This window comes from Mus caroli, chromosome 8, assembly GCF_900094665.2.
Source record: "Mus caroli chromosome 8, CAROLI_EIJ_v1.1, whole genome shotgun sequence".
Taxonomy (NCBI): domain Eukaryota; kingdom Metazoa; phylum Chordata; class Mammalia; order Rodentia; family Muridae; genus Mus; species Mus caroli.
Genome location: NC_034577.1, coordinates 69,167,479 through 69,178,153, shown reverse-complemented (window position 1 = coordinate 69,178,153; position 10,675 = coordinate 69,167,479). Strand labels below are relative to the sequence as shown.

At 41.2% G+C, this 10,675-nt stretch overlaps 1 protein-coding gene across 1 annotated transcript in view; it reads left to right on the top strand.

The window, feature by feature from the left end:
* Tmem184c (transmembrane protein 184C) overlaps positions 1 to 9,337 on the top strand; it is a 14,302-nt gene extending 4,965 nt beyond the window's left edge. The window contains exons 5-11 of the mRNA XM_021170870.2: positions 551 to 756; positions 2,455 to 2,529; positions 3,872 to 3,965; positions 5,631 to 5,743; positions 6,801 to 6,900; positions 7,469 to 7,640; positions 8,084 to 9,337. Coding sequence (XP_021026529.1) covers positions 551 to 756; positions 2,455 to 2,529; positions 3,872 to 3,965; positions 5,631 to 5,743; positions 6,801 to 6,900; positions 7,469 to 7,640; positions 8,084 to 8,946 — 1,623 coding nt within the window. The 3' untranslated portion in view covers positions 8,947 to 9,337. The remainder of the gene's footprint in view (positions 1 to 550; positions 757 to 2,454; positions 2,530 to 3,871; positions 3,966 to 5,630; positions 5,744 to 6,800; positions 6,901 to 7,468; positions 7,641 to 8,083) is intronic.
* Positions 9,338 to 10,675: the final 1,338 nt, after the last annotated feature.

Here is a 10,675-nt window from a genome sequence, read left to right as displayed (position 1 = left end):
AAAACATGTGAACTTGGCCAGTTGTAGTGGCAAGCACTCAGGTAAAACTGAGTTAGGGGCCAGTCTGGACTATATTGTGAGTTTCAGAACAACCAGGTTGCATATACCCTGTTTCTGATTATCACCAAAAAGAAAAAAAGTTCTCTTTTTTCTTTTTTTTTTTTTTTTTTTTTTTTTTTGTGGTCGTACTTTTTCTTAATTTCAAATTACTTTTGAGAACTCAACTAACTTCTGATCTTATGTTCATTATTTACCCCAGACGCTTGTGGTTTTGTTTAACTGTATCAAAGATGCTTGACTGCACTTTAAAGCATGCTTGCAGGACCTCGGCTCTAGCTCAGTGATGGAAGACAGTCTTGCGTTGTTTAGTCCTCAGTATTCCCTGCCCTCTTCCCCAAATAAGTTCCTTCTGAGTAATTTAGAGTTTACTGTAAGTATGCGACAAGATCCCCAATTGTATGGTTGTCTGTGAGTCCTGTGGTTTGAATGGAATTGAGTGGAAATGTTATTTTGGCTACTGCTCTTCTTCAACATCTTTGCTTCTCCATAGTGGGTGGCTTTGATATGTCCCAAAATTGCAATATACGTGGATACCTGGAGGGAATGTTATGAAGCATATGTCATCTATAACTTTATGATATTTCTTACCAACTATCTGACAATCCGGTTCCCAAACTTAATACTACATCTCGAAGCTAAAGACCAACAAAACCACATCCTTCCACTATGCTGCTGTCCACCATGGGCGATGGGAGAGTAAGTATGCTTGGGTTTTCAGAAGCAGAGTTGGTAAACCTAAGTCAGCTCTCTCTCTGCTAGGCAGTGCTGTGAACAGGACAAAACAACAGGCAGCGCCCTTACCCGGTTTAGCACAGTATGGAAGATAACAAAATACATTTTTATAATGCACATGTTAGGTTTTTTTGGTTTTTTGGGTTTTTGGGTTTTTATTTCATTGCTCATTCAAGTTTATCATTGTATGCGGAAGAAAACCTTAGAAGATATTTATTGATCATCTTTTTTATACTTGGGAATTGGCACCTACAGATCTTGGACCTGATCCACAGCTAATTAAATGACTTAGATTAGGTGGAAAGACAATATATGACAAGAAACAAAAGCAATTAAAGGCTGTGTTCTATTCCTGTGTTACAGTAAATGAAGGTGAAAAAGCCTGTGTCACTTACTAAAAGGCTGGAGAGATGGCTCTTGGGTTAAAAGCGCTTGTTGCTCTTGCAAGGATCCAGGTTAACTTCCCAGCACCCAAGTATTGACCCTTAGTCATTGCAGCCATCCCTAACCAGTTCCGGGGAATCGAACAGACACACGTGTGGAAGGCACACACAGACATACACACATGCAGGCAGGACATTCATACACAAAGCAAAATAAATAACCCTTTAAAAAAAAAAGTGGGGCTGGAGAGATGGCTCAGCAGTTAAGAGCACTGATTGCTATTCCAGAGGTCCTGAGTTCAAATCCCAGCAACCACATGGTGGCTTACAACCATCTTTAATGGGATCTGATGCCCTCTTCTGGTGTGTCTGACAGCTACGATTTTGTTTTGTTTTGTTTGTTGCTGTTTTTTTTGTTGGTTGGTTGGTTGGTTGGTTGGTTGGTTTTTCTTTTTGTATTTTCGGGGCAGCATAACATTGGCTGTCCTGGAGTCGCTCTGTAGACCAGGCTGGCTTCCAACTCTCAAGAGATCCACCTGCCTCTACCTCCTGAGTGCTGAGATTAAAAGTTTGGGCCACTAAAAGTTTTTAAAACAAAGTTCTTAAAGTAAAAGGTTAAGATTTTGTGTTCTACACAAAGAACTTCAGTTACTCACCTCACTGCTAACAGAAGCACAGGGTTAGTATTGGCTCACAGTTTGAGGTGGGAAAGGCATGTAGCAGGTACATTCGTCAAGCAAAGAGAACTGAATGATGCTGTCCACACAAAGGGTGGTTCTTCCTTGTCCCGTTAACTCTTTCTGTAAACCCATTCACAAGGAAGCTGCATCCCAAAGCTAAGTGCGCGTGCATGAGCGCAGTTCACTTGTCAAGTGCACAGTTCATCTGGGCCTCGGTTTTTCTCCTGGAGCTTTGTTAGTCGGCTCTCTAGCACTGGCAGAATTCCTGAGATGATCGGGCTTATTTGGCTCACAGAAATGGATCACTTGGCCTGTTGATTTGAGGTGACCATGGCAGGAGTAGGAGACAGGAAAAGACCAAGGTCCCAATGCCTTTGATTTGTTCTCTGTTGTGCTATAGTGGAGCTGGGGGAGGGGCAGGGTCTTTCAGAGATAAAGTTAGTAAATACTTTCAAAATGGGCTTTCAGGCTCCCTTGTTGCCCTCCTGTGTTTTAGAACAAAGTTGGCAGAATAAGATATAGTTGATGTCATTTGTCAAAGGGATTGGTATTCTGCTGCCAAGGAATAGCTGAAATGCTGTGTTCTCTTGCCTTTGCAGAATGCTACTCTTTCGGTGCAAGCTAGGAGTGCTGCAATATACCGTGGTCAGACCAATCACCACCGTCACTGCGCTGTAAGTAGGACTTGCCTTTGCCTTTTTCCTTTTTAGCTTCATGCTTCATGCTCAGGAGTGTAGCTCAGCTAATAGTGTTTGCCTTGTATGCACAAAGCTCTGGGTTTAACCCCCAGCACCACAGAAACCACGTTCATGGCAAATAATGGTAGCACTTGGAAGGTAGAGGCAGGGGAATCAAGAGTTTAAAGCCAGCCTGGGCTATGTCTTTGAGAACTTATTATATGGGAAAAACAAGTAGAAAAAGAGTGTTGATTAACAGTGAAAGGCGGGTCTGCTATAAAATCACGTGTATAAAAGCTGGATTCCAATTTGGTGAGCAGTGCAAAGAATTAGCATAAGATTCACACCCTCTGAGAGCATACTGTAAAACCCTTCAAAAGACAATCCTCCTTCAGTTGGGTTAGTCACTGTTAACTTAAGAGTTCATTAACTCTTTCTTTAAATGTTGCACACATCTAATCCCAGCACTCGGGAGGCAGAGGCAAGCAGTTCTTCAACACACACAAAAACTGTTTGATGTCAAAATATGAGGTATAATCAAACAACCTGGGAATTTGTTCCCTAAAACTCCCAAAATGTCAAGTTCTGTGATTTGTTAGATGTTATGTTCTGCAACTCACAAAATAAAAGAAAGCCATGTGAAGAAAACAGTTCAACTCTTTATCCTGTCAGTGAGCTAGAATCATTTATGGAAGTATGCTTTATTTCTTTATTTCTTTCCTGCTTAAAAATAGGGTGAGCATACTTGTGGTAAAATGTCCTTGGGGGAGGGGGATCTGGCCCTTTAAATATTTACCTCCAAGATAATTTACAGGAAAAAGTGAGCTGTAGTCTTGTTTATCAATCAGACTTTCCAGAATAGGAAGTTAATGGCTATTCTCTGGTTTAATGGTTCTTAATTTATAATTTCTTTAAGTTAAAGGAACGATCATATCATACATTTCTAGAAAAATGTTACTGTGTCAGTTTTTGAACCATCTTTGACCAAAGTTATAGGGTCATCCATAGGCTTTCAAAAATTAACTGACTATAAATTTTAAGCAGTGCTGCCGCTGTCCCTTGTACATGTGTTCAGTGCTGGAGGATGTGTGTGGTTAAGAGCACATGCAGAGTTTTGGTTCCTAGAAGCATCATTGCTGCTCACAGCCATCTACTAACTCCAGCATTGAATGCCCTTTCAGGCCACAAGGGCACTGCATGCACACCATGCACAGATATATATATATGCAGGCAGAGCACTCATACACATAAAATAAAAGCTCAGTCTCTAAAGGATACATAGGAAGATATGGGTCTACTTGCTTAGTCATAAAGTTGTCTGATTCTTGCCCCTTTTCAGCGTATGTGAAATCCTTGGCGTATATGATGAGGGAAACTTTGGTTTCAGCAATGCTTGGACATACCTCGTTATACTAAATAACTTGTCACAATTGGTAAGTGAATAATCATCTTAATTGTATTAAATTAGTTTCTGTAGCTAAAATATTATCAGGCACTATTTCTTTAGAGAAATATTCTTTTAATTTTTACGTAGAATCTGAGGCAGCTTTACTATGTACCTTTATACAATATAAACATATAGGATATGCTTGTGAGTGATTTGGTGGTTTCCACACGGGCCTGCTGTTGCCTCTTGGTACTGCATGCCTGTGTGTGGGTAATGTACACAGTGTGCCTTCTAAATGAAACCTAATGGAGACCTGTTTAGTAAGAGGAGCAAGTCTGATTGGCCTATGGTAAGATAAAGTTTAAATTAAAATGGAAAAATGTGATGAGCCTTGGTGACACACACCTTTAGTGCCAGCACTTGGGAGATGGAAGCAGGCAGATTTCTTTGAGCTCGAGGCCAGTCTGCAGAGTGAGTTGCAGGAGAGCCAGAGCTGCACAGAGAAATCCTGTCTCGAAACACCAAAAAATAGAAGTTCATAGTGGAAATGAGTGGGACATGTCTCTAGGGCCTTCCCTCATGGTCATCTTCATGACCATAGACCCCTTCCTGGGAATGTATTCTAAAGAAATAGAAGTATTTTTGCCTCGGATGTAAAGGACAGTATAACAAACACTCTGAATTAAGTGGACATAATTTGGTCTTCCCATTGGCATTTAGACAGTTACTAAAAGTAAACCTTATGAAACATACACCGAAGTTAGCTACTTCCAGTTGAAAAAGTCTGGGCAACAAAATTTGATTTTAATTCATGACAGATAACTGGAAAATTAGCTTAGGACCTGTGGAATATCTCTGGTGGATTGTTTGCCTAGCACACACAGCTCTGAGTTTGATCCCAGAATGAGGGTAACAGTTCATAGGAACCAAGAAGTGGCTTCATGCTTGGAGTCCCAATTACCTTTTCTTTAAGCAGTAGGATAACTAGAGTCTGGGGCCACATGCATGTTGGGTGGGCACTCTGCCACTGAGCCATAGCCGTAGTGCAGGAGTCTGGGTAATGTGAACTAATGGACTCCTCTCAAGAAAATTTGTTTGTATGAGACAGATCTTGTAGTCAGAATTTTTTTGAAACTGTACTTATTTAGTGTTGACTTATAAACTGCATGAGCTGGGCAATGGTGGTGCACACCTTTAATCCCAGCACTTGGGAGGCAGAGGCAGGCAGATTTCTGAGTTCGAGGCCAGCCTGGTCTACAAAGCTAGTTCTAGGACAGCCAAGGTTACATAGTGAGAAACTGTCTTGAAAAACCAAACTAATTAATTAATTAAATTAAATTAACTCTGTGTGTGTGTGTGTGATGTAGATGTTATGCAAGAGACTTGCTAATAAAAGTAACGCAGATCCTTATAAAAGCAGTGGTAGTTTGTGTTTAAAAAGCATAACAGATGTGTTTGCTTTTCTTTTGGCTGAAGGGAACCTTTTGTTCCATTGTCATCGTTTTTTGCTTTCCTTGAGTTCCGGAGAAAACGTTACATATCTCTCTGGAGAAATTTCACTTCTATGCATCAGCAGCAAAACATGGAAGCCTGTTTTTAATCTAAAAACATTGTCTAATTTGCACTAACACTGGCCAGAACATTCCAGGGCTTCAGCAGTTCTGTGACTATCTTCCTATAGCAGAATGTTGAATGTTGCTTTTGTTCCTAGTTTGCCATGTACTGCCTGCTGCTGTTTTACAAAGTCCTCAAGGAAGAGCTTAGCCCTATACAACCGGTTGGCAAGTTTCTCTGTGTAAAACTCGTGGTTTTCGTTTCTTTTTGGTAAGTTTTGATTTCTCATAAATGTTCTTATTTTATAAATACCAGTAAATAAAGCTGTTGATTAAGATAATGTGAGTATGAGGCAGGGAAAACTACAGACAAAACAAATGTTAGTACAGGGGGTGACCTAAAATGCCATTGTTTACCTCTTTTAAAAGCTAGTCCTGTGCCAGGCGGTGGGTGGTGCATACACCTTTAGTCTCAGCGCTTGCTAGATCGAGGCAGCCAGATCTCTGAGTCTGAGGCCAGGTTGGTCAGCATAGCAAGTTCTAGAGCAACCGTGGTTATATAGAAAAGCCCTATATCTGAATGAATAAATGAATGAATGATAAAAATCCTACTCATCAGTACACATGAAAATACACTTAAGTCTCAGGCCATTACTTACAAGCTGTTAGAACTTAGAATCGAATTATTTATACCTGGTTTCAAAGCAATAAAAGGATATTTAAACCAAATGATGAAGTTGTGAGAATGCCTAATGAAATTCATCTGTGAAGAATAGAATTAATTCACAAGGCAAGGGGGTATATATATTAAGTATCAACACAACTTGTTGGGATGTGCCCTGAAGGCAGGACGGTGTGGAGTCCTGGGATGTACTCTGAGGCCTTCATTGTTTCTAGTTGCATTTTTCTAATCTTCTGGTGTATGATGTGTTGCGTTTACTATGTGAGTGGAGGGGTGTAAGTGTCATCCGTGCGTGTTGAGGTCAGAGGACAACTTTGGGCATCAGCTCTTGCTCTTCATTTGAGACAGGGCCTTATAACTGCTCCTCGGCACACCTCAGGCTTGCTGGCCTGAAGTTTTGTCCCACCTTCTTGCTCCCATCAAGAGCACTGACGGTTTACTGACGTGTGCTGCCCCGGAGTCAGCCTACGCCCCCCTCCATCCCCCCTCCAACCCTGTCCTGGCCTTACCTGGGCTGGGCTCTCAGACACCTGCAGCAAGTGCTTTACCCTCCCAGCTACCTCCCAGCGTGTGCCTGTTGCAGATATTTAAAACTGTCAGTCGTTTCAGGGTTGAGATGTGACATTGACATTTCCTTGACTTATAGGCAGGCGGTACTTATTGCTTTGTTGGTTAAAGTGGGCGTTATTTCAGAAAGGCGTACCTGGGAATGGCAAAGTGCAGAAGCTGTAGCCACAGGACTGCAGGTATGTAGTGCCATCTCTGAACTCAGGGAATATTATTGTTTGTTAATACATTTGATGCAGTATTGCCCCTGAACAACATGCAAACAGTGGGGCAAGACTGTTAGCCAACTCTGCAGTGCAGAAACCCTACAGAAGTGAGCTCTAGATACTTACTGTTAATTATTTTATTCTTGGTCCACTTAGACCTTTCAGTCCTTGGGTAGCATTAAGAAATACTTGGCTGGGCAGTGGTAGCGCATGCCTTTAATTCTAGTACTTGGGAAGCAGAGGCAGGTGGATTTCTGAGTTTGAGGCCAACCTGGTCTACAGAGTGAATTCCAGGACACCCAGGGCTACACAGAGAAACCCTGGCCCCCTCCCCCCCCCCCAAAAAAAAGAAAGAAATACTTGACTGAATGCAAAAGAAGTGGCTTGTCATGTTTTGAAGAAGTGAAAAAAATTTTTTTGAAAATGAATATAGCCTGGAACTTAAAAAAAAATTGACACCTTAAATAACTTTAAAAAGTTAGTAGTTTGGAAAATTAGATTTAACCAAAAAGATGCCTGATGTTTTTGTTGCTGTTTGTAGGATTTTATAATCTGTATCGAAATGTTCTTTGCGGCAATTGCCCACCACTATACGTTCTCCTATAAACCCTATGTGCATGAAGCAGAGGAAGGCTCCTGTTTTGATTCCTTTCTTGCCATGTGGGATGTGTCCGATATCAGAGATGATATTTCTGAACAAGTAAGGCGTGTCGGTAAGTAACAGGCTGGGTGTGTATGTGCGCGTGGGGACCACAGATGAACCTCAGGAGCTGTTCAGATCGAGTTTTGGAACAGAGTCACTATCCTGGAGCTCACAGATTTCAGCTAAGATGATTGATTGGCCAGAGAGCCCCAGGGAAACCCATACCCAGCTTCTTTTTATCTGTGCTGAGGATTAAACTCAGTAGCTTCTTGTCTGTGTGGCCTGCAGTTTACAGATTTCTCCTCAGCTCAAATACATGGGCTATTATATTTCTCCTGCCATGGCCTTCAGTAGTTCTTTAAGAGATAAGAACATATTTAAAGCAGTGCCATGATGTAGGCTCCTCAAATTCAAAGAGATAAAGGGGGCGGGGGGGGGGGGAACTATTTTTAGAACCCTGTGTTTAAAATGGTAAAAATAACTTTTGGTTAATAAGTTTCTATTGTCTTAAAGGGAGGACAATGAGAGGTTATCCAAAAAAGAAATGTTTTCCTGGAGACCCAGATCATAATGAACACTCAAGCCTGCTTTCCTCCTCTTCACAAGATCTAACTTCTGGTTCTTCAAAGGTCCCCTCCCCAGGGGGCCTGTATCAAGGATTTGGACACACTGTTAATTCACAAAGCCCAGTTTCTATAGCCAGCATATATGAAGAAATTTTGAATGACATCCCAGCAGAACAACAGAAGCTCCTCAACCCCGGACAAGATATCACAATCAACATCCCAGAAGAGCAACACAAACATCTTAATACAGGCAAGGCTGTCATGACTGACAGACAGACCATTACTTCACCGAGACCAATTTCTATAACCAGCATATATGAAGTCTTGATTGGCATCCCAGAAGAGCAACAAAAACATCTTAATACAGGCAAAGCTGTCATGACTGACAGACAGACCATTAATTCACCGAGACCAATTTCTATAACCAACATATATGAAAAAGGCTTGATTGACATCCCAGAAGAGCAACAAAAACTTATTGACAAAGGCAGAGATGCCATGATTGACAGACAGACCATTACTCCACCGAGACCAATTTCTATAACCAGCATATATAAAGATGTCATGATTAACATCCCAGAAGAGCAACAAAAACTTATTGACAGAAGCAGAGATGTCATGATTTACATCCCAGAACAGGAAGCGATCCCTGATAATAGCCGATATCAAGACCATGAACAAACAGTGATGCCACAGGCTTTATTTCCTTCAACAGAAACATCTGAAAATAGCATGACTGACACCTCGGAATCGCAGCAGGAGTCTTCTGACTCATCGACTGAGTCTTCTGACTCGTCTATGGACCCTTAGAGCTCACATAATCATCTCTCTGTACAGTTCAAAATGTTACAAAATCTCAAAGAAAGACAAAAACCACATATAATACACTCAAATAACACTAATAATGTACATATTAACATACATATATTTGTATATGTTTTATAGATCACAAATAATGTTTAAATTTCCTAGGCTTTGTCTTTCTTAATCATTTAGAATATCATATATTCAAAAAGTAACAACTTTAGCAAAATGCTCTTGAATTTATCAAACAAACATAAAAAAAAAAAACAAAAAAAACAGTGCTTCATACCACTGCATGAATGTAATGTTCTGGACTGAAAATTTAAATTAATTGAATTTAATCCTAATCATGTACTATTTAACTTTACATAATTATACTGTATTTAAACTCTTAAAACTCTTATGTGTCTTATTCTTTTTTTTTTTTTTCCCTTGAGACAAGGTTTCTCCTGTATAGCCCCTGGTTGTCCTAGAACTCACTCTGTAGACCAGACTGACCTCAGACTCAGAGATCTGCCTCCCAAATTAAAGGGATTAAAGGTGTGCATCACCACTATTTAGTTGTATCTTACTCTTCAAGCAGATTCTTAAATATGGGGCAAGTGGAACTGTGTCACAAGACAAAAACGTAAGGACAAGCAGATTAAGGAACCCTGGCAGTTCTCATAATTTACAACAGTAGGGACTTGAATCCCTGATTCCTGTCCTGAAGTACATGACCATGACTCCCCACTAGAAGACCATGACAACTGGTCATGACGCATAAAGCCCATAGTTCTCCATGCTAATGAGGTATCTAGCTGGGCCAGCAGGAAGGTTTAGGCAATAAGTTTCCCTTCCCAGACACTCCTTCCTGCAGAAGGTATTTAATCTCTGGTTTACCCTGAGTAAGGTATATGTACCCTGTTCACCATGAATAAACACTTTGGACGACCAAGGACTGTCTTTGATCAAGAACCACCATGAGGAGGTCTTCTACCTCCTGACACCCTGAGCTAAGCCAGATCCCCCTGGCCTTGAGCTCATTGCTGGTCCACTGGCCCCCATTCTCAAATTGCGTGTCCCAGTCATTTCTCACCCCAAGAAACATGGGCTGAGGCCTCCATCCTAGGCTATTTTTTTTTTTTTTTTTTTTGCTCCGCCCCCCGCCGCACAAAAAGCTTACCTTTAAGCTTGGGCAAGTTTTTTTTTTTTTTTTTTTTTTGCCTCCTCTGAGCAGTGTGTCAGAGAGTCCCACAAGCCCAGCACTCCAATGGCAGTGAGGAAGGAACATAGCTTAGTGCCCCTGCATTTCAACTCCCCAAGCAGTGTCCTAACACCCCAGCAGTGAGGTGGAATGCAGAACCATATTAATAATGTAACAAAAATTGCTTGGTTAGGAATCAAATATTTTTTGAAAATGTTTGACTTAGTGTTATATACCTGTGGTGGTTTAAATATCTTTCGCTCATGGGAAGTGGCACTATTAGGAGGTGAGACTTTGTTAGAGGAAGTGTGTCACTGTGGAGTCTGGGAAGGTGGCGGGAGGCAAGGGGGCTGTGAGGGCTCATGTATATGCTCAAGTCTCGCCAGTGTGACAGTCTTCTGCTGCTGCCTATGAATCAAAATGTAGAACTCTTAGCTCCTCCAGGACCATTTCTGCCTACCTGTACACTGCCATGCTTCCTGCCATGACGATAATGGACTGAACCTCTGAAACTGTAAGCCAGCCCCAATTAAATGTTTTCCTTTATAA